Source organism: Agelaius tricolor, unplaced genomic scaffold (assembly GCF_023055355.1).
Source record: "Agelaius tricolor isolate 1412-34295 unplaced genomic scaffold, bAgeTri1.0.p SCAF_3, whole genome shotgun sequence".
In the NCBI taxonomy this organism is placed as follows: domain Eukaryota; kingdom Metazoa; phylum Chordata; class Aves; order Passeriformes; family Icteridae; genus Agelaius; species Agelaius tricolor.
In genome coordinates, this window is record NW_027269263.1 from 7424055 (window position 1) to 7448248 (window position 24194).

The window sequence follows — 24194 nt, forward strand, 5'->3', positions numbered from 1 at the left end:
GAAGACAGACAAAATTATCCCCACAAGAGTGGAACAAAAGAGTAGCCCTTGCCTTGGTGCATTTGCAGTGTAAGTACTCTAGAAGCACATCACACAGGACTGATGAGTGTAGAAAAAACAAGGGACCTGTCCTGTCAGCACACTCTGACTTAGCACAACTGCCTGGCCCTGAGCCTGGAAAAAGCACAGAGAGATGACAATCAACCCAAAAAAACCCCAAAAACAACAACAACAACAACAAAAAAAAAAACCAACTGGGTAAGGAAACAGGATTTTTGTACAAGTGGCCACTGGGTACTGCTGACCTCTTGGGCATGTGAGAGCTCCTGTGGAAAGCTGTGGGAATCAGGGCCATCAGAAGTTTGCTGGCAGGAATAAAACACTACTGCATGCCAGAATTGATCCAGCTCATTAACAAACCTCATAGACTGTGAGGAAGAAGGACTGGAAATCCCAGGCAGAGTGGCAGGCATAGGGCTCATCTGGCAACATACAACCAGAGAAGAAATATTTCATCCACCCAGGCTGTGGTGTCAACACTTTGAGGCTGAACTTACCATAACTGACTACATGGAAAAAAGCATTCACCAATTAGGAGCTAACTTACAAATCCATGAAACATAAGAGACTCCAAAGCAGATGTCTAAAGATGGCAATCCTGCTGTATTCCAACAGGACAGCTTGCTGGCCATGCCAAACATGAGATCTCTGTTTTCCTCGGGAGTAATCATGATTGCAATTGCTTGAAATGCCTGCCTGTGGGAATTAAAGGACAAGAAGGAATTAAGGGTTGGACTCCTACTGAGGGGTTGAGACACTTGTGTGGAATAATCTTTTGAAGGCTGATCCTGAAGCAGAGAAAAAAACCAACCAAATGCTCATACTTTAACTAGGTGTAAGAAACTCAAAAAGCAAAATGTTGTGGTGCTTTATTAAGAACAGAAGACAGGAAAATGGAATTTGAGTATTAATTAAATAATGAGGAAGACTGAAAGAGGAACACAAACCAAGCAAACAATGAAACACATCAGTAGGAAAGAGAAGGTGAGAGGTGATGGTGACCCAGCTAGTGAAGAGACCTCTTTTGGTCTGGTCGACATCCCATAGAAAAGGATTTCAGAACATGAAATGGGCCCCTCAAAAGCAAGATGATGAAGATGCTTTGAAGTGGGGTAGAAAACAAACACCTGCAGAAATCTACTTCACCTCAAAAAATGCTTTTCTAAAAGTCAGCAGAAAAGAACACCTGTAACTGAGATTGACATTTGTGTCATCTCCATGGGCTAGAGTTAAGATCAACAAAACAGTGATAAAGGATCACAATGCTAAAAAGTAAACAACCCTGTCTTCCTTAAAAGAGAGGGATAAAACCCCACAAAACAGACTAATACCATTTAAATGTTTTAATAGTGGGGAGTGAAAATCCCTTCTGAGCATGGAAAATAGGGAGTTGTCTGAAAACTAAGCAAGCTGCACAAACTGGACATGAGTCACACTACTGCTAAAGGGAAAGAGCTTCTGTGGTCTGCAATATCCGAAGGAAATGTCTTTATAAAGATAAAAAATATATTTTGAACATCTTTATAGTACATATCAGCATGTAAGAATACACGCATGGCAGACTTCCCATCTGTTTTGGCAGATGGTAGGGTTTTTTAAAATAAAGGACTGTTGTTGTGCTTGAAGAATGTAACAAGGCAAACAGCAAATCTATCATTTTACCCTTGCCCAAGATGCTCAGTTTGCTGTTTCCTTATTCATGTCAAACAAATTCAGGGCTCAGTTGTTAATTTCCTCTTTCCTTGTTCATGTCAAACAAAGTCAGGACCCTGGTACGTAGCCCGCTCCTGAGATATCCTGTTCCAGGAACTCAGTGTAAATAGAAAAGGTGGAGCAGCAGAACAGGTTATGCAGCGTCTTCGCAGGGCAAACCAGGGGCTGGGACACGCAGGGAGCCGAGGGTCAGAGCAGAGTCCCCTGTCGCACTTGCTATTCCCGGGTCTCCCTGTGATGCTCTGGCCGTGCAGGGGGTGCCCCGGGGGGTTCAGCTGGGGAAGGGATGCGGCAGAGAGGGGGATGCGATGGCACCAGGCTGGCTGTGCCGCTCACCCGCTGCTTTTTCCCTGCGCGAGTGCCTGGGGAATGCTGCCCCTGGCCAGGGATGCAGCGGTACATTTATGGCAAGGGGTTAGAGCTGCGGCTGCAGCTGCGATCCCGGCCCAAATCAGGAGAGGGGAGCACCAGGGGGGATCGCTGCGCCTCTGGGCTGTGCCCTGGAGCCCAGCACCGGCCTTTCCACCGTGCCCCGGACACCCACCCTGCCTGGGCCCGGGGGATGCCCTGACGGCCCCCCCGGCGAGCAGCGCCGGAGCGCTCAAACATTGCCTTTTCGGGCTTTTTTTCTCTTTCCTCCCTGTGTGCGGTTGTTTTGTTTTTTGTTTTTTTTTTTTTTCGCTTCCTCTTGTCACTCCTTGCAGGGCCGGAGCGGCGGCAGCGCTCCCGGCATCCCGGGGCCGCTCCGCCCATCCCGGCTCGGCCCGGCCCGGCCGGCGGAGGAGGAGCCGGCGCGGCGGCTCCGGCCGGGCTGAGGCGCGGCCGGGCCCGCGGTGAGCGATGTCCCTGGCGGAGCGGCGGCGGCGGCGGCAGCAGGAGGAGGAAGAGGAGCGGGAAGGGGAAGCAGGGGATGGGGCCGGCGCCGGGGAGGAGGTGGTGCAGATCCGGCTGGGGGACAAGTGCTACCCGGTGTGCAAGAGGAAGCTGATCGAGCAGAGCGACTATTTCCGAGCGCTCTACCGCTCGGGCATGCGGGAGGCAGGGCAGGGCCAGGAGGAGCAGCTGCTGCGCGGGGGGCTGAGCGCCCTGGGGCTGGAGCTGGTGCTGGACTTCATCAACACGTCCTGCCTGGCCAGGCTGGAGCAGGAGGAGGGCGGCGAGGAGGAGCCGCCGCTGCTGGAGGAGCTGGTGGAGGCCGCGTCCTACCTGCAGGTCACGCCCCTGCTGCGGCTGCTGCTGTCGCAGGTGCGGCTGGGCAACTGCTTCGAGCTGCACCGCCTGGCGCAGGTGTACGGCCTGCAGGACCTGCACGACGCCTGCCTGGACTTCATGGCCGCCCACTACCACCAGGTGCTGCGCAGGCCCGACGCCCGCCCGCACCTCCTGCTGCCCCCGGCGCTGCAGCAGCAGCTGCGGGAGCGGCGCATGAGGGGCACGGCCACCCTGGTGCTGCTCGGGGACTTCATGGGCGCCTGCCCGCCGGGGCTGCCCGCTGGCTGTCACCCCGCGGGGGACGCGCCCTGGGCCATGCTCCGCTACGACGAGGAGGCGCAGCGGTGGCTGCCGCTGGCCAACAACCTGCCCGCCGACCTGGTGAGCGTCCGCGGCTACGGCTCGGCCACGCTGGACAATTACCTGTTCATCGTGGGCGGCTACCGCATCACCAGCCAGGAGATCTCGGCCGCGCACTGCTACAACCCGTGCCTGAACGAGTGGAGCCAGCTGGCCTCGATGAACCAGAAGAGGTAACCTGTGCTCCCTGGGGTACACGCGTGTCCCTGTCTGGTGTTGAGGTAGATCCTGTTCACTCGCATGGCACTGGCTCAGCCTTAGGGATGCGATGCGGACCTGTCTGTGCTCTGAACCACCAAACAAACCCAATGAGAAAACTCCTTCCCCGCTTTCTTTTTGGTGTGTTATAACTCCAGATAAGTGTGAAAAACGCCAATCACTTGTTTTTAAAATTTTAAAAGTTTAATAGTATTAAAATGGTTATAAAAATAGTAATACAATTAGAGTAATAATAATTTGGACAAATTGAATTAGGACAATATGAGACAATAAAGACAAAGTGTTATGGATGGCTGGGTACCTTTTTTTGGGCAGCACGAGTCCCAAAAAGGACACCCATTAACAAAGAATTAACCCTTAGAAACAATAACCTGTTGCATATTCATACACTTCATACGTGATGCATAAATTCCATTCAAATACAGGATTCTGTCTGGTCATCGTCAGCTTCTTCCTCTGAATCCTAACAGCGCCTTCAAGGAGGGAAGAAGTTAGTTTCTTCTGATAAGAGGGCAATAAATTCTTTTTCTCTGAAAGATTTAGGTGTCCTGGGGCTCCTATCTGGTGCAAATACCTCATTCCTTTCTTTTAAAAAATCCCACTAACATAATTCTTATTTAACTACAAAAGTTACCTTTTAATTACAAGACTACATCTATCATATTATTAAAATGTTAATACAGCACTACTAGTCAATACATCAGAATACATATGGTAAATATCTACGTAGAGCCATGTAATACGCACTTTTCACATAAGTATGTGACAAGCTTTCCTGCTCTTAGTGGGGATGTGCAGGCTGTACCAGAGCTGGAGATGGCCAAAACCATTTAGTTACAGCAGTTGTCCATTTCATAAAAATCTGAATGTTTTGTAGGCCTGCACTTCAGGGAAATACCAGGAAAACGTCAGGAAGATGGTGAGAAGTTTCTCACTTGATGGGAATGTTTGGATCTGGGAATCATTCATCGTTTTGACAGTTTTTCTTTTTTACCTTTATCCTTTTGAACCGTTTACTGCACATTGATGTTTTAGTTTGCATTCAGAAGCACTTGTATAATTTATACTTGAAAGAGTAGTAGAGACCTAGCCTTGAGGAGCACCCAAGAAGGGAGGCCTTCTCCCTGGCCAAGGTTGTGGCTCCTCTACCTTAGCCACACTTAGGAGTTGTCAAAACAAAGGCTTTCATTTCACTGAAACAAACTGGCTTTGTTTCCAACATGAACTTCCTCTTTTGTTTCCATTTTAGTAAAAGTATTTTAAATTTTATCTTTTCTCTCTGAAAAAGTAAGGAGGCCAAAATTCACTGTGGAATGGAAATCCTCTTCTCTGTGGAGTGAATAGAAAGAGCATTTATGCCAACCCAAGCCATTGGCATAAATGCTTTGTGTCTGGGTAGTTAAACTGCAGCCTCTATTCCTGGCTCTATTTAGCTTTTGCCACCTAAACCCCTTCAAAACAGGAATTAGACCTAAAATTAAGTCTTTCCCATTTCATCCTTTTCCCCCCCACTTCTTGTATTGTGAGAATTTTTCTAAAATAACCACCTCCCTAATCAGTCATCGCAACTGATCAGAAACCATTTTTCTCAGGGTTTCTGACTGCTTGGAACAGCGCTGGGAAAAGTTTCATCTGTAAAAGGAATGTTTGGCTTTTAAGCACTACAAACACCTTTTCTTACAGAACTTTAATCTTAGAGGCTGAGCCTGTAGCAGAGTTCCCTGAGGTACTTGGGGAACAGAGATGTTTTAGCTAGCTTCGTTCGACAGCAGGACCCGTGTGAACGGGGTTGGGAGCACTTGGGCTCACTAGAAAAGCAGGGTGGGGTCAGCCCACACAGTGTCTCCGATGGAAATTAACTTGATCACAGAAGTGCCACATCGATCAAATCACGAGGTTCTGTTTCTGTGATGTCTACAGCAAGAGAGCTGTTACTATGTATGTTGTGGGTTTTTAAAAAATAACCTTTTCAAGGCCCTTTTTGCACCTTACAGTTTGTGTATTCAAACTCTAGATCAGCCTTTTTTCCTCCACACTTTCCCTTTTTTTGTTTTTGCTACGATGTATAATCATTATACTTGAAATAAACAAACGTACTGTTTTCAATGGCATTGCCCCATCAACTTAATTTTCAAACCCATCAAAGTTGACAGCAAGGTGTTCCTTAGACTAGAATTTCACACTGGCCATTTACTGCAGAAGGACAGCAGGCAAATGGATATTTTTGGAATAATCTTTATTCCTAAATTCCATGGTAGTTATTGCAGGCCAAAAAGTCCCCAGAATTACACCTGCAAAGTAGCAGTGAGGATGTTGTTCCCTGAGTAACTGGGGGAACTTTTTTTCATGGAAACTCAGCTGACCCCTTCACAAAACACATTTCTGATTTTACCAACTTCACAGAGTCTCAGCTCTGCAGTTTAATTATTACTTTTTCTATCTGACATAACATGTTGGCTCCCTGATGACCTGCTTGGTGCTCCTGCAGGAGGGATGGCCTGTGCCCTAGGAGCCAGGAGCAGCACCATTTTTAACCTGAGAGGTTTGCATGCTGCATGACCAGTGCTGATGCCTGTCTGCCACACATCTGTGCTGCAATTAGAGCTGCAGTTTGCTTGGCATTGTATTTTTAGTTTGTTATGATGTAGTAAAATAAGCAGGGTGGTTGCCCAGCCTTCTGCTTAGGAATTACAGCCATGTGACTGTCTGGCAAATGAATTTATGTCAGCTGATACAATTACATCCCATGGATGAAATTCAACATACCTTCAGGGAGGGCTCTAGTTTCCATTGAAGTTGGTTTGGATCTGGATTTGTCCTGCATGAGTGACTGCATGTGTCGGCCTCAAAGGAAGGCTGAGGAGTTATGGATATAATTTTGCTGCTCTACTCTTCATATAAGAGCTTTCTATCCTAAACAAACCTTTCAAGTTCTATGGTGTTTCTATCATGAATTATTTCCATTGTTGTAATCTCCTCATGCTTAGATGAAAAACTCCTAATTTACTTCTAAGTAGAAGACAAAAGCCACCTGAATGTTTAGCAGCCGTTCTGGTTTGGGTCATCACTGTTGACTTTCTTTTTAGGTGTACAGTTCTTATTACTTTAGTTTCAAACTTTTTCACAATAGGCAAGTCCTGTATAATGTTCTTGTGATGCCCCCAGGAGCTTCAGAGAGTGTTATTCCCAATTTATGCATACCCAAGGGAGCTAAAATAATGTGCTCAGGCTCACCAAGGAAGCCTGTGGCTGAGCATGGAATTTCTCATAGTCTGAGTGCTAAATCCAGTGCTGATCACAAATAGTCCACAGCAGATCAGGTTTTCTAGACCTTTTCATTCCAGGCATGTTTCTGTACTTGGAATTCTCAAGAGAGAGAATGACCTGAACTTTTTAATAGAAGCAGCTCCATGTTAGTGTTGCCCAAGATCACTTGTGGTCTTTGGAGTCAAGAAGGTAACAAAATGTTTCAGTAATGTCCTTGAATACCTTTCCAAACATTTTCTTTTTTTTTTTTTTTTAAGTGAACACTGTCTGGTGAAATTTATTATTTAAAAACAACATACTCATAGGATTTCTACTGCATGTGCCAGTTATAGGTGTATATTCCCCTTCTGTTTTCCTTCAGAACCTTCCCACTCATGGCAGGTAAATCTTCCAGGCCTGGAAAACCCATGTAAGCCCAGGCTGGAATTATGCACATGGAATATGATTTTTGTAAGCAATCTGTACCTGAACTGCTGCCACTCTGAGGACTCTTACAGGAATGTAGGAGATGATGCTTCTGGGGAATGCTGCTTGTTCAGGAGACCTTCTCCTTCCTCATTTTTTACTGCTTTTTTTTAAAATTCACTCAAAATTCATCTGTGCTGGAAGAAAATAGACTTCAAAATTTTTTTAAGTTAGAACCATCCATACCTTACCACAAATGTATCACATGCTTCTAAAGCTAAATGTTTGATGCAGTGTACTCTGTAAATTCACATAAGAAATATAAAAAAAGGGAAAAAAAAGGAACTCATTGGAAATATGTAAAATGCTTTGGAATTGCTCTGTAACTGTGCTTTTGTGGTTCCTTGTCTCTGTTGTAAGTTCTAGAGCTTTAACTCTAGAATAAAGAGGTCATGTGATTTTTGAGAAATTTTAAGGTTAAATTTGGCAGGAAGAAACAATGCTGGTTACTCCAGAGCTCATGTTCTGCAGCAAGACCTAGGCTACCTTGCAAATAAATACATATTTAACTTGCTCCTGAAATCCTCCAGCAGTGTAGATTCCAGCCTACACAGGAATCTTCCTCCCAGGCCTCTTGTTCCCATGTTTAGCCACCCCTCTGATCAGAAGGTCCTCCCCAGTAACTGGGCTAACTCTTTTTTGTGGTACACTAAGTGAGATTGTCAGTGAACAAAAACTTGAGTGTGTCCTTCATAGCCGCTGCCCCACGGGCTCCTGCAGACACACCTAGCACAGTGCAGAGCCATGGGGGGTTTGGGAAGCTGTGGAATGTTGTCCTGCATGCAGAAAGCCTCTCTGCTCCAGCTCCTTTGTGTGCATTGTTCTATTGTCCTTCCTTTGTGCACGCAGCGCTTTGCACTTTGTTGAGCGAAGAACGAATTTTGAGTGATGGTGAAACCCCACAGCTCCCTCTCACTGCTGTTCCTGGGCTCCTCTTCTGGGCAGCAGAAGACAGCTTGTACCTTGGCTTGTCCCAGCAAGAAGGGACCCTCTAGGCCTGGTTTTTGGGAAGTGCCTCTTGATCCCTCAGGTTTAGACAAGTCACAGGTGCGAGTGGAGCTCTGTGATGGTGGAATCTGACTGATTCGGCCCCGCTGTTTCCAGGCTGTAGTCCATGGAACAGTTGTTGGTTGTGGAGAGCTGGCTGCCTGCTCAGTGTTTGCTTTCCTTGTTTCCAGCTGCTCCAACACATTGAAAGAGACTAAAAATGCACGAAATATTTCCTAATGTGCACTCTCCATAAAGACACCTGCTGTTACTGGCATGGGAAGGTGAATGGCAGGAGTTTTTCATAACATATTGAGCCATTGTCCAAACTTTCATATGAAGTGTGCTGATGGATACTTGCAGCTACTTTTGAGTAAAATGAACCTTATTGTTAATGAATTCCATAAATCTGAGATACCTCTACTGAATGTCATCCATTTTAATGAGTGCTTGGAAGTGGTTAAATGACTGACACAAAGGTTTGTGGTCTCCTTTTAGAATATTTAAAGCTGAAAGTTGTGCTGTTTGTGTTTCAGTAGATAATTTTCCCAGTGGTTTTGCCCCTTTGTTAATTTGTGGAAATTTTTTCTCTGTCCTAGCTTTTGCAATAAGTATATTGCTTTCAAAATCATAATGTTTTGCAAGTAGTTATCCTCATTTCATACCTGCTTTTGATTGCCATGTTATTATGGATTCTCTGAAATGGAAAGCATAATTGCTATTGAGGGAATATGAACAGACTGACCTAATCGTAGATGTCAGGGGAAAAAATACGAATAAAAAGCAACTAATTCCTCCAAAGGAGCATTTTAGTTTCCAAAGCTGTATCAGGCTGACAAGAACAAAGTGATTCCATCTGGAAACAAATCGTTTTTCCAAATAGATTTAATAAAATAAATTGCAGGGCAGTTTGCAGCTAGGCAGTGTTGATTTTATCCAGACAAAACCCTGCAAAAGTACTTAGCAGTAAGTTTTGAATGTTGGATTCCTGCAGGGTGGTACTCCCTTTGCTGCCCAGCAGGCCAGTGCAGGTCTGAAACACCGTTTCAGTTTCACAGACATAACACAGTTCCCTGTTTGGCTTTGTGCTGAGCTGGTGCACTCCAGGGACTGCCACACATCCAGTTAATTGGGATAGCAATGGTAAAATCTCAATTGGCTCAACAGAAGAGAAGGAACAACCTTTCTAGGCAGTGAGACTGTTCCTGGGGAGAGGAAAAGCTCATCCTTTGTTAGACTAGCTGCCCTAGCTGGAAGGAAGAGCAGCATACAAGAGTTCTGTCTTCACATCCTCCAGGTTCTTCCTCCAGATCTGCACCTCTAACACCCATGGACCATTTGTTTCTGTCTGTGTTACCTTCAGGGTGTGAGATAGGAGACTTCTCATGCTTCCGAATTAGGAAGTTGCCCTGTGGCATGTGTGATTTTCGAGAGCATAGTGGAACAGACTAAGAAATAAATGACCCATTTGGAGGGCATTGCTCATGGGGTGCAATGTCATTTTTGTGCAGCTGTGGGTAGAACGTAATTTACAGCTAGATCTTGCTTCAGAGGATGTATTTAGTAGTTTGATGCTGAATAGGCTACAGAGGATTCTCTCTTCTTTCTTTTGCTGAACAGGATTCAATGTGTTCCACTATAAATTGCTTTTTTATTAGGGTTATTAAAGAGATTCCATAATATGGCTAAAACAGGTATGCATTCATAGGCATCCATCAAGCCTTGTTTGAAATTTCTGCAATTTTAACTGAAATTATATCTTTCTCTGTGTGTCCATGTAATTCACTTTTCTCTACCAGTGGCACATTGTTAAAAGCCTGATAAAAATGGCCTGTCTGCTGAGCACATTGGTTAACTGAGTATCTAGAGCTGAACTGGCACAGACTGAAATACGAAATAAAATATTCCTCAGTCTCAGCAGCATCATCAATACCATTCAAACTGTCACTGGTTACTGTCCTGAGTAATTGCAGTGTAGTTACAGCATTTTGGCCTGGCACAGGAGAGTTCAGAGGCTGCAGATACCTCAAGCAGTGGTGCAAGCTGTGAATGAGTGTGTCAGAGCCTGGGTAGGAAAAACTTTCCTCTGTATTTCTGCACATGGATGCACCTCATTTCAGTGCTGCAATCTGTTCTTTCAGGTCCAACTTCAAGCTCCTGGCTGTCAGTGGAAAGCTCTATGCCATCGGTGGCCAGTCCCTTGCCAATGTGGAGTGCTACAACCCGGAGAATGACTGGTGGAATTTTGTGGCGTCTATGCCAAACCCTCTTGCAGAATTCTCAGCTTGTGAATGCAAGGGCAAGATCTACGTTATTGGAGGATACACTGCACGAGGTAACAAGTTTGCTGTTAGTTCTTGTTGCTTTTTACCTGGTTGTTTCCAAGGCCCAGATAATTTTCTGCTGTTCTTCATGAAAGCTTTTGAACTCGTGTAGAAGGCTGCGTAATGCTGATTAAAACACATAGAAATAAATTGCTGGTAGAAAATTGTTGATGAAATAAACAAAACAAAACAATAGCTCTGTCAGTAAAGAATCAGGTGAGTTTTTCTTTTCAGAGCCTGTGTGGACCTGGGGCTCTGTTACTTGATGGGTACTTCAGCACCCAGCTTAGCCACTACCCCTTTTCTTAGATTTTGATCACACAGTAGATAGAAGTCTCAACAGGTGTACTTTGCTTGCTTTTTAAATACCTGGTTTAGACTGTCAGAAGGAAAAATTCATAGAAAATATCTTCCTACCCTAGTATTTCTCATGTATTAGTAGATGTCATGGTCTTTTCACTACAGGACTTCAGTGTTTCACAGGCAAATACAAGTTATACCTTAATAATGGAAATGAATGATCAAAAGCAGAAGCAAGACCCAACACTTTCAGCTTAATTTCTATACCAAATTTTCTGTGGACACTCTACAGAGGAGAGGATTTGAAGTTTCATTCTCTTCTGACAATTACTTTTATCTAGTCGGCAAATAAGTTCAGTTAATAAAAAAGCTTCCATTTGTTCATTCCTTAAGTACATAGTGCCATTTTTGGGGAGGAAGACATTTTCTCAGAGCTTTGGAAGTTAATTTTTTAAACATGTCAAATGTTCAGTATTTACCAGGATTTTGTAAGTTTGAATTTTAGCCTTTGACCACTTTAGTTGACCACAGCAGTTTTAAGGCTTTCTTTCCAAGCAGAGAAGGAAATTAGAAGGCAGATCAGCTTTTACAGACAGTACTGCAATCAAAACTTAACTGATGTTAGAACAAGCTCCTAGTGTCTGAGCAGATTGGAGCCTCTGAATCATTTTAAAATTTATAAAAGACACACTGCCACCCCTTAAGGTCCTTCTGGTAATGAAAACCCTCAAGCACATTTTGTCCATACCATTCTGACCCAGAGCCTGGTGGTTTCTGTGAGGAAAATGTGCCTGTGTCTATATGGAGAGCTGTGCTGTGCTGCAGTGCAGTCCCAGTCCTCTGGTCACCCCAGGATCTGCTGGGGCCTCTGTGCTCCCTCATGGCCAGCACTGGGACTCTGAGATGTCTGGCATGAAACACTTGTTGTGCTGAGATGTCACATCCAAAGGGAAACATCCTGTGAGACAAGAGAACGAGGAGAAGGGGTTGAAACAGGTTAATGGGAAGCCTTATCTCTAAAAACCAGGGTTAGGGGTTTGGCATTTTTATCTAGAGAGAGAGGAAGAGGTGAGGTGAAAAAGCTCTAATTTGGTTAAGAGTGCTACACAATTAGGGGAGGAGCAGCTTTTCTCCTACACCTTCTGCACTCTGCAAGTTCCTTTTCTGATACTTTTGCTTTCATCAGGCTGCCTAATCCTGGTGTCATGAAGAGGAAGATCAGCACATTGCTGATGCAGATCCCATTCCTTTAAAACTCCAGAACAAGGCATGTGCAGTCAGGATTGCTACCCTGTGTCAGCCTCCTGACTCAGTACTTGCTGCCTGTAGGTTTAACTAGCACATTTAGGCTTCTTTATAAATCCAGGATCACCGTGGACAACAAACACCTGTGCTTGCTACAAATAATTTCCTGAAGAAGGGTCTAGAATCAGTTTTTCTGTGACATCTTGGTAGCAGACTTAGACACCAGAATTGCCACAGTTACACTGGTGATTTTCCTTCTGAAGTATGCCAATGTCAGAAAGTGTTCAGACCTAAAGATATGAGAAACACTAAGGTTTATATGCTGGTTTGCTACCTTTACTATGTAAAACACATGCAGCAATTATTTTTTTTTTTATTACGTTATTTTTAGTAACTTTTGGTGTTTCTGTATATACCTCAGTTTTGGTAGATTTTGTGGGCTGGCTCTAAATTTGTGTAGAGCTTTCTCCTGAGACTACACTTTCCAAGAAATGTCAGGATCTGGAATTTCCCACTATAAATTATAATGACACTTCTTGAATAGAGTCCTTCTCTTGAGTCTGCAGCTCTCACTTCTGAACCTAGATCCTAATAGAAATTCTATGTCAGGCACTGGAGTGTTCATGTTTTGTGTTGTGGGTTTTGTTTTAGGGTTTTTTGTTGTTTCAGTGGATATAAAAGATGCGGGCTGTGGACTGAGCATGTGAGGGCCATGTTGCAATGGACTTCTATTTCATACACCTCCTCTCAAATAGCACATTTTCCAGGGGAAGTTTACTGCTATAGATAGTCATAAAACTTAATTGGGACTTCTCCTCCCCTTAATGAGTCAGAGAATGATAGGTTGTTTGTAGACAAAGGTCATCTATATGTAGAGCTGTAGTTTCACAGAGCACTGCCATGAAAATAATCAGGGTGCAAATGCTGGATGGAGCAGCACCTCCCTGATCATGCCACTGATGCACTTTGTTCACGACAGTCCAGTTATATTTCTGGCTATTTATACCTGTGCCCTCACAGAACCTGTCAGTGTGTCCCTGTCTGCTCTTCCCCCTGGGAGCTCATCTGGAAGTAACCATGCAGGACAGACTGGTACCATGGAGGAGATTTAATAAAAGACCTGTCTAGAGTCTGCAAACCTGTTCCTGCTTGTCACTTGAGGTTGGATTTGAGCTCAGGTCTCCAGAGACTGGAGAGAGACTGAATTTATTGAGTCATGTGCATTCTGTGATAATATAATGAAGCCTTGGGCACAGCCAGGGTCTTCACTGCACCATAAATCAGGGTGGCATTATGATGTTTTGTGGAATAACCCTATTGCAAACATGCACACACTGAGTTCTGAATTATGGAGATGATTTCCTGGTTCTTAGATGATTTTGACAATGCGTGTCTCTCTCTTTACAAGGTGCCCTTAGGTCATCCAGACCACTTGCTGAAATGTAACCAGCTTTATAAATTTTATTCCATAAAACTTTGGAACTGAAATGCGAAGTAGTGAAACATTAAAAGTAATGAAACATGAAAATGTAACTGAAACATGGACTGAAATGCGAAGTATCAGAGTTAAGCTTGGATGATAAATCATCACTTGGCAGCCATTAATGAAGTGTACTCTCTTCATGATAGTTTGATTCATCTGTGACCACTTCTGGAGATGAGAATATTGCTCCATTTCCCTCTTTATAAAAAAATACTTATATATCAATCAGAGACAAAATTAAGAGCATAAGCTGAAAGGTAGGGATTAGATTCTGCTAAAATCTGCGGGCCCAGACAATTTACAGCATGTAATGTGCCAGAAGTAGCATGATTTTTGTCCTTTGTGCCAGGGAACAGAACGTTCAAAGTTTCTTGTCAAGGGCAAAGAGCTGCAGTTGTCAGTGTTCACCATTTCTCCCCTGGCTTGCCCTGCAAGTGCGTGAGCAATCTGCAGGAAAGGCTGGGAAAGGAAAGAAAAACACTCCCCCACAAGTGCCTTGTGACAGAATTATTGATTTGTGAATGTCTCCTCTCTGTTCCAGGCAGGAACATGAGCATCCTGCAGTACTGTCCCACTTCTGATTCCTGGACCAACTTGGAGCTGTGCGACGTGCACGTGCGCAAGCAGCAGATGCTGTCTGTGGAGGAGACCATCTACCTGGTGGGGGGCTGCATCCTGGACCTGGGACCCAGCCACAGATCCAGCCCCAGCGAGGACGTGCTGACCGTGCAGTCCTACAACATCGCCACCAAAGAGTGGCTCTACCTCAATGAGAACTCATCGAAATCCGGCCTTAACTTGACTTGCACGCTGCACAATGATGGAGTCTATATCTTGAGTAGGAATATTACTCTGTCCTCCAGCTTGGAGCAGCGCCTCTTCCTGAAGTACAACATCTTCACGGACACTTGGGAGACCCTGGGGCGCTTCCCAGCCTTTGGACAGAACATTCTGATCTGTTCTATGTATTTGCCTGATGGGCGAAAAGTGTAACAGCACAAGGGTTTTCTTTTCAGTTCATTAGTGGTTCTTTGATGAAATATTGCTGCCTCTGAATATTTCCATTTTCAGAATGTCATCTGGTTGCATAATGCAGGCATAAAATACTGATTCTGTTCTCTAAAAAGGTTTCACAATTCAGTATGAAGAGAAATGCTTCCAGAAACAGTTTGAAGATGGGGATTTGAACATTTTACTAGTTTGGATTAAAATTTCACCAGGTATTGTTTGCAATTTAAACGTAAAATTATTGTGTTGGCAACTGATACAGGAGTTCCAAAGTCAAAAATGATCAGTCTGGTTTTATTCTTCGTCTTAGTAGACAGTGTAGAACAAAACATACACATTTTAAAAGTGGAAACAATTCAATAAAGTAAATAATTAGTATAATCAAAATCACAACAGGATTTATTTATTTCAAAATACAGTTTTTACTTAAGCAATGTTCTGTCAAATGCGCACTGTTTCAGATTGTTTATACTATCTCATTTTTATCTCTTCCATGGCAGCATGTGAAATTGTCAAAGGTGCCAACAATTGGGATCCTATCAAGAACTTTCTCTGAATTATTTGTAGTGCAATGCTTTGCCAGGGACTGGTAGGAGTTACCTAGAGACTACAGTCACTGATTGGAAAGTAGATGCTCCTTTAATGGAAGTTGGCAGCATTTCTTGCTGCTATTAAGATAGAGGTAAAAAGACTCTTTATTCAAAGGGTGGAGTTTCCTAATTGTCATAAAGGTTTGAGTCTTAGTTACCTTGTGTTGTGTTCTGTGGTACTTAAAAGTGACTTTTAAAGATCAAATTGCAGTGGCAGCAAGCTGTGTGTCGTGAAAATGTCCCCAAGCACATGCAGGGGTGATCCTGCTCCAGGCACATCCTGATTGGTAACAGTCCTGTGGGACATGCATGGAAGGCTTGGCTCTCATAAATGATTCCCTGAACACGTCCCCCAGAGCAGGGACATGTGAGTGTTGGCTCTTTCTTGTGTCACCAGGGAAGGTTGCCTCAGGTTTGCCACCCAATGCTGTACTTGTGTAAAGGGCACTGCAAGGTGGTCACTGTGAGCTCTCCTCTGTGGGGATCCTGCAGTGGATACTGCAGGAGCTTCTCCCAGTTCCTGCCTCTTGCCTGACAGAATTGCAGCCACAATTGGCCCCTTTTCTCCTTGTAGCTCACAAGTGCAAAAGGTCTGCTTGAGGAGCCTGCCCAGCTCTGGAGAGTGTGTCCTCACAACAAGGAGAGGAGAAGCTCTCATGGTGGGTCACCATGAGAAGAGCCAGGTTAGACATGTGCTAAACACATTGCAGGGATGCTGGTTCTGTGCCAGATGCTCATCCATATGGGATTTAAAGCACCTCAACACATTCCTAATGTGTTGACATGTAATTTTTGTTTCTTCATTCGAATTCAGGAATCGGAATCTTTTGAAAACAGGGGTCTGTTGTACAGAGGATGGGGCAGCAATGGTTCCCTCAGGGTCCTTGTAACTCCTTGCTTTTCTACAGTTTTGAATGAAATCTGTTCTTGCTAAAGGGTTATCAGTCTTAAAGTGCCTTGCCAATCACTGCTCACACATTAATCTTGGTGCTTCCAATCACCTGTAGCAAGCCAAACAGAAAATCCCAGTAAACTTCTCCAGAATGAGGGCATTTGTTTTTGAATACTTTCAGGTTGAAACCAACCACAACACAAGGTATTTTGGATGTCTGAGATTTACCTTTTTGAGTGGAACTTTTGCAGCCTGGTGAAGAATGTCCTGCCTCAGCCCAAACTGGTGCTTGCCACTCAGCTCTGTATGACTTCAATTAGCTAAGTCCATGTTGATGTGTTTTTATTTCCTTTGAAGGCATTGTGTAACTGCTGTGTTTTGACAGCAGTATCAGACCACACAATTACTCTTCTGCAATGAAGCAATTAGGTGATTTTCATAAGATGCTTTTTCCAGAAGTGTTTCAGAATAAATATAAGCAGGGTGCCATTGCCTGGTGATAAATTATCTCGGTCACGTTATGCTACTTGCTTTCCTAAATTTTCAGTTCCGGATTCAGTACTCTACAGTCAACTGTGACCAGTGTTGGTGGAGGGAATCACATCCAAGTCACAATATTCTCTTTCCTAGCAAATTAACCAAGAAACCCTGTCACTCTTGGGTTTGCAGTGGGGTGTATCAAATCAAGACCTTTCAAACCCATTCATTTCTTAGTGCAGTCATAATTCCAAAAACTATGACATCATCTTCTTGGTGTGATTGCTCTTTTTCAGAAGAGGCCTTTCCACGCTGGGTTTGTCTTGGTTTCAACTTCCAGCAATCAAGTGACCACCTTGAAAACCTCAAATGCAGAAGACAAAGCTGTGTCTGACCATAAATACAGTCAGACCCTTTTGTCAGTCCATGGTGCAAATGCCTCCTACACTGACATCTGGCAGTACTGCAGTCACAAATCAAAACTGGTGTTTAATTTGGTGGTAGCATTAATTAGTGTAAGAATCTAAATGTACTCCATTACTATAGGCTGAAATAAAAATAAATGCTTTTTTTTTTAAACAAAATGCTTTACAGAAAAGTATGCAGTGTGTGTGGCCCCATACCTCAGGAAAGAAACCAAATACTGTAATGAGTGTCTCGTGCCCTGTTTATTTTCTTTCTATCAGTTTTATACTTCATATTTACTTTTTATATTTTGGGGCAAGGAATAGTGTCTGAGAGCACTAACAGAATAATTAAAACACTACTTTTTAGCCAGTGGAAATGTTCAGTGATCTGGTGGGCTCTCCTTTCTCTGGTGGTGGGAGGAAATTTGAAATTTCTTGATTTTAGAAGTAGACAAAGAGTCCTTGCAGTGTGATCAGCTGGAAATTTCTCTGTTGCCCTCATGTTGCTCCAAACTCACCATGTGGGCTTGGAGAGATCCTTCCTGCTCCTGGCACCTGCATCTCCAAAAGAGAGTGAGGAGGGATGTTCATCTTGTGGGAACACAAGGGTCATCTGGTATGTAGTGTTTTGAAAGAGTTCCTGAGCATGTGAAGTACATTTGTCCTCAGTGCTGTCACTGCCACTTCCTTGGCTAGTCAGACCGCTTCAGCAAGCGCTAATTACTTCAACCTCTGCTAATTACCTCTAATTTGAACTAGTGGCTCTTTCCAGCCTGTTTCTTTCATTCCTTCTTTCTTTTTTTTTTCTATTTGGTCACCCAACAGTCTGTAGTTCATCTAAGTTTCCTGGTCTTGGTGTTCCCAAGTCTGTATCCAACCTCCCGACCGCTGCTTTCCTGCTGTGTCTGGGTTATCCAGTGCTTTATGTCTCCACTATTTATCTTCTCTGCCTCATGGACCAGTTCCCTGTGATACTGACCAGCAAAAGCTAACTATGGTAGAGGATGATCCCGAGTTGAAAGAAAGAACAGCAGCCCCCAAAGTCCTGGGGGAGGAGTAAAAGGAAAACTCTGGGAACTCAGTCCCTCCTCGTAAAATGCAGAAGCATTTGAGAAGGTTGCTCACATCAAGGCTAAGAGGGAGCATAAAAGTTTCTTCCTTTCTGGGAATGGTTTGTGGTTTTCAATGTGAAATAAGAGTTGTGTGGGGCTTAAGTTTAATCTCTCTGGCTGCTTTCCATGGGTTTCCCTTTCTTCCCCGTCGGCCGACCTCTCTTGAGCTTAATATCTGTGTTTTACATTCTTTGAGGATTTTGCCTTTCTACATCAGTGTCCAGCCCATTTTGCTGAAATCATATGCTAGCAGTTTGTTGGTTGTTTCTGTGTGTTGCTCTTCTTTTCACACTCATCTGTGTCTGTCACAAAGTAGTTTGTAATTCAGGTGTAACCTTTTCACTTAGTCAATTTTGGGCTCTGGGAAGAGAAACCTCCAAAGCTACAAATGTTCAGTTTCCTTTCATCCTCATTTCAGTGAGAAGTGATGCTGCAGGCACTCAGTTTGTGGGAATTGGTCTGTGTCCGTGACAGGATGGAAAACGGAGGGCACGGAGTGTAACAACATTTTTTGTTTATTTAACACATATGCTCAAAGCCCCCCATGTGCAGAAGTTACTCCTCCCTGCCATCCCTGTGAGGGAAGATACACTCTGTAACGGGTGTTAAACCAGAGACACCCTTGGAACAGCTGTTGGCAAGACCAGCAAATTTATAGGTGTTCATCAAGAGCCCTCCTCAGAGGGCAGAAGCTGTCAGAGTGTGTGGATAAATTGATTTTGCACTTAGAGCAGTGACCAAAGGGTGGCTCCCTAGCCCCACAGTAAGGCTTAGGAGCCAGAGCTCATGCTCTCAGACAGAAAATTTAAACCCCTTTACAGACATTCTCGGACTGTGGTTTCCATCTAACCAGCTTTGAGCCTAGTTTAGTACAACCTCTGTGTTGGTTTTGTTATCTTTTTATTTCCTGAGAAGGAGAGTGGAGTTGGGAAAAGGAGTCTGGATTTTGTGAACTGATAGGGATCATGTATTCACAGATTTAAAATCACTCTCCCAGTTATACATGCTATATGGATTATTTTCTAAAAGCAGTGACATTACCAGTAAGCACATGCTGTTATCTCCTGTGAATATCAGTGTTGTCTAAAGTAAGATTTGGTTTCTTTTTTGCAATTAGAAGAGCAAACCATTGCAATTCCCGTACTTTTCTAGTGGAAGGCTGATTATACAGGGTCCAGTTTTAGAGTGCCCAGTTACATCACGTGCTGAACATCTTCAACCTATAAATGCTTCAAGAGGAGAGAAAGACATTCAGCACCTTAGCAAGATGTTTCCTGTTTGTTGGTACTTAGACCATCACTTAAGATTGAGCAGTGAATACAAACTCTGAATCATCCCTCCCTCCCTCCACTTTTCAGCTGAAATTTATGATTATTCACTCAGGTGATTTTCCACTCTCTGATATTTTTCAGGTGTATTAAGTGGTGTGTCTTGTGATAAGAACACCTTTTATAAATAATTTTCAGATCTTCAAAATTACTTTCTGGTAAACTCTATAAACTCTATAAACTTTCTGGTTTATAAGTCATGCTTTTATTAGGCATGCTTTGAAAAATGGTTTTGTAGAATTTTGAGTACTTTTCTGTACTTAGTATTGAAAATATCAGGGATTTCAACGGTGTAAGGGCAGGGAAATATCTGTAGCTCTTCAAGGGCACGACTTCAGCTGTGCAAGGTCTGAAATGTAAAATGTGTCATTACTTCATTTCCTCTGAAACTTTTTCTAATTTGCAGTTAACTAATTTAATTGAGTTAATTTACTAATTTTAAGTTTTACAGCATTCACTGAAGTTAAAACACTTTTGATTGAGCAGTGGTTTTGGAGGTGGTGTTAAAAGGGCTCTGTGTTCATCTTTGGATATTGTTATTACCATTTACTTTTTCTACTGGGGCCATTATAATTGTCTGGTATCCCACTGAATCCCTTTTCATTTGGTTGTAAGGGAAGTTTTTGCCCACAGGTAGGGCCTTGATTTATTATGAAGACCAGAGCTGTGTCATTTGAGAAAGTGTATTTTGAAGCTGTAAATTATTGATTGATGATAACTGCAGTGAAGCCCAGAAATACATGATTTTGGGTGGTAGGGGTGGAGATTAAGCTAGGAAAGAGATGCTTAGGGACAGCCACTCTTTAATGTCCAGGCATAAGTAGTTTTCAATTGCAGAAGCAGACAGAAATGGTTTTAAAATAACAACTCCTTTTTACCTCTCCCCATCTCTTCTGCTGCAGCCCAAACCTTTCCAGTCACAGTAATTTGTGGCAAGACATCTGTACTTGAAAGAGAATGTTGGTAGTGAGGTAGGAATGTGCTGCTTGTGCAGGTGATCCCTTATCAGAACTGCTGCTTGGCAGGCCAAGAAACCTTCCTGCAGCTTTCCTGGAGGACACTGGTGGCTCTTTAATGTCCTGTTATCTGCTAATGTGTGTGTGATGAGAGGTGAGGCAGGGAGAGGAGTCACAGAAGCACTATTGTCGACCTGATAAAAATGCACAATAGCCTTGTAGAAAAGGCTATTATTTTTTTTTTAGAGCCTGAACCAAAGCCTTTGATGTTAATAAAAAGAACCAGCTTGGAATTAGGCACATGATTGAGTGAATTAGATAATTGTGAAAGAATCCAAAGGGATGTTAACTGTACAACTGGCTGGTGAAAGAAGAGGCACAGGCTTGGAGAGCCTTGGCACAGTGTGATCTCTGATATGCCCCATCTGTGGTTTTTGAATTTCACTGTGAAGATGTCCATTGTGTTAACACAAGCTTATCAAATATAGTGGCTCTGAAAAATCAGGAGAGTGATGTTTTCCTAGGAATATCTGGGGAGAAGGTGAACATCTCTACAGTTCTGCTGGTGGGGAATCACTGAGAAAACGTTGCTCTCATACTTCTGATTCTGACCAGCAAAGCACGTCTTTGTTTTCTTGTACCAATAAATGTGGTGTGTGAGGTGAGGTTGAAGTGTTTTACTTTATACCCTGGTGCTGTGAGATTTTTATTTGCTTGTTTTCTTGCACAATAGCATCTCAAAAAAAAAAACAAAAAATTGTATCCGGGCATTAGATCCTTCTCCCACAAGCTGTGATAATGCCATAGCCAACAATATTACCTGAGTATGGTCATGTGGGACTGACAGGCATCATCCCTGTGTTACTGTGAGTTTATACAAGCAGAGAAGATTTATTTGTACAAGGATTAGAGCTTTGGCTGATATTCCATGCAAGGTGAAACAGCTCCAAGAACGTTTTGAGAACAAAACATCTCAGGGTGGTTTTCCTCTATAGGAAAGATAAGGGTGTGTCCCACATGGAGATTTGAAATCCTTGAGGAAGAGGATAGACTTAAAGCTAAATCTCCTGTGCCTTGGCAAATCTCCCAGTAAACATAAACTCCCTTCTTTCTTTAGTTTGTATGGGTAACTAGTTTTTGTTACTTGCTTAAACAAAAAAAACAAACAAACAACCAAAAAAAAAAAAAAACAACCAAAAAAAAAAAAAAAACCAAAACCATAAAACCCCCAAAGCCAAAAGAAACCAAAAAACTCAATCCAAAACCAAACAAACAAAAAAAACCCAATTATGAAGCTTTATGTGGGATAATTAAATTGTCTGGTTTTCAGAAAATATTTACCCCAAGATGTCTAAACATTAAACATCTGTACAATGCACCAAAATCTGTGTGTCCAAGCTTGCTTTTCCTCCATGTTCATTCCCTTGCTTTATCTTTAAATCTGTTTCAGCTCCTGGAGTACTGAAATGAGCATTGTTCCTGCTGCATCCTCTGAGTGTTTGTAAACCAGCTGTTGAAACAGGAGTGTCTGTCTGTCCATCAGCTTGGAATAACTGTTCCTCTCTGAGGGGAACTGGGCAGGGCTCTTCTGGCAGGGTGGTTTCACTGGCAGGTTGGTCCAGCACTTCAAGCCTGCCTGTGAAGGCTGCCTGCCACTCTGAGGAGTGAGAATTGATCAGCGTGGCCATAATGCCCAGAGAACATCCCCTTCCCGAGCAGCATAATTTCATAGTAACTCTGAAATTGTTTCCTTCTGAATTTTTGTTGATCCATCCACCCTCCAACACCCTCAAATCAGAGAGATTTTCTCCTGCCAGCTGCATTGCATAAAAAGTTCCACTCTCTCCGTGGCCCCTGAAGTCCAAAGTAAACACACAGGAACATAAACCCGTTCACCCCTTCTGGGCCCAGCACTCAGCAGCCTCCTCACCCCTCCAGTGATCGATAAAAGCCAGAAAGGAGAAAAACAACAGCAAATACTTCCATCCCACTTGGTATCAGAGACCCCCAAGTCACTGGCAGCAAGAAAAATCACTGCTTTTCTGCCAGGCTTTCTTTGCCAAAGGCAGACTTGACTTGGGAGCAGCCGTCCTTGGCTCCAGGCCCCTCTGTCAGTTGCCATAAATAGCTGGAAATTCAACCTGTCAAGCTGTTCCCTGCCAGTCTAACACCTACTTCCTTCAGGTGCCACAGGGTGGGACATATTAGGAACTCAGCAGCCCATTAATTCTTTCCTGGTTTCTGTGGGAGGTCTTCACAGAAGTTCATGATTTTCTTGAGAGGCAGAAAATTTGGGATTTGAATTCCACCCTCTGCAGCAAGCATGGATCATATATATTAATGCTAAAGTCTGCCAGTCTTTTTGTCAGGATTCAAATGCCCTTGTGCTTTAAAAGTGAATGAAGGCAACGGTCAGGAAAATGTTGTGGTGCAATGAAAAAGTGAATTGAGGTGCAGAGTACCCTGTAATTTTAATGTTCACAGGTAAGTACAGCAATGGCAACATAGGAAAAAGGGGCAAAGATTTTTTAACATGGTCTGTAATGCCTTAAATGTGGGGACATTAAATTTCAGGCTCTCCAGAATGGACTCTTAATTCAAAAGTTCAGTGCTTAAGTGCCTTCTGAAGTGTTTCTAATTAGCCATCTAGGAGGTCTGGTCAATCACCCTGAGCTGTTTCTGTAAATTTTACTAAGCAGCTTTCTGTATCTTCCTCTCTTGAAAGCTTTGCAACTTTGAAGGCACTGCTGGCTCAATGGAACAAATTAAATGGGATTGGCTTCCCTTGAGCCATGTTATCTGGACAGAAATAGTGCCTCACTTCCAGTGTGGAACTGCAGTTCTTCCAGTTCAATTCTCCACAGTTTTTGTGCAATGCTTTCTTATTCCAGATAAGAAATTGCAAATACATTTTATTTGTCCTGTCCATTGAAAGCTGTCGAGCGGGGATCAGCAAACAGGAATCGTGTGACGCAGGAGAACCACACAGTGGGGTTTATTTAAGCATGGAGTGTAGCAACAGGAGCACTGCATGTTCAAAAGGACAAAGACAGAAAATAAGTGCTTGGAAATAGAGGGTCTGTATCTGTGCAACAAAGTGATAACCTGGGTTTGGATGCACATCACTTTTGTGCAGGTGTCCCTCCACCATCTGCCCACTTTTATACTTCCTTTAAGCCAAAGTTTGTTTTATCCAATGCTGAGAGACATCTTGTCATTTTGCACCCTTTCATTTCCTCTCCCATCTCCTGTGTGTCCCGTGACTGGGACATCCCTTGCATGCTGGAGATGATTTTGGGACGAGGGAGCAGCCATGCACATCTCTCTGTTCTCTGTCCCTTGTTCTCTGACAGCAGTAGCTGTTATGGAATATGTAGGACCCAAAGTTCTTTTACCTTATTCACTTAAAACTACCTTTCTGTTGGAAGTAATCTATCAATTTCTGGCTCAAATCTGCAGAACAAATACCAGTTTTGATGTTGTGTTGTGGCACTGATGGGATCCCACAAGGGCCAACAACTGGGAAAATTATTTAGTTGGTCGTTTCCCACGAAGACCTGGGAGAATATTGCATAGTAGTTTTTTTGGGAATCTCAGAAAAAACACTTCCCAGGCTTTGTCATCACAGATATCCATGGTTTGCAGGTGATCTCTGTGGAAAAGGAACCAGTGGGGAATACTCAGAGCAGTGGTCTTAGGCTGAATCCTACTGATTTGCACCAGAGAGTGGATTTTGACAGGAGCAAGAGGTGGTGGATAGGGGAGGGAAAGATGTGCAGCCTTTCCTAG

The 24194-nt window shown here is 43.4% G+C and overlaps 1 protein-coding gene across 1 annotated transcript; it reads left to right on the top strand.

The window, feature by feature from the left end:
* The first annotated feature begins 2481 nt into the window (after positions 1-2481).
* KLHL42 (kelch like family member 42) lies at positions 2482-17386 on the top strand. Its single transcript, XM_071422337.1, has 3 exons — positions 2482-3518; positions 10425-10618; positions 14177-17386. The coding sequence occupies exons 1-3, from the start codon at positions 2614-2616 to the stop codon at positions 14626-14628; spliced, it is 1551 nt and encodes a 516-aa protein (XP_071278438.1). The 5' UTR covers positions 2482-2613; the 3' UTR covers positions 14629-17386.
* The last annotated feature ends 6808 nt before the right edge of the window (positions 17387-24194 follow it).

Coding starts and splice junctions, on each gene's coding strand:
- KLHL42 (XM_071422337.1), top strand. CDS start 2,614: ATGTCCCTGGCGGAGCGGCGGCGGCGGCGGCAGCAGGAGGAGGAAGAG. Junction 3,519..10,424: donor GCCTCGATGAACCAGAAGAG/GTAACCTGTGCT, acceptor CTGTTCTTTCAG/GTCCAACTTCAAGCTCCTGG. Junction 10,619..14,176: donor TGGAGGATACACTGCACGAG/GTAACAAGTTTG, acceptor TCTCTGTTCCAG/GCAGGAACATGAGCATCCTG.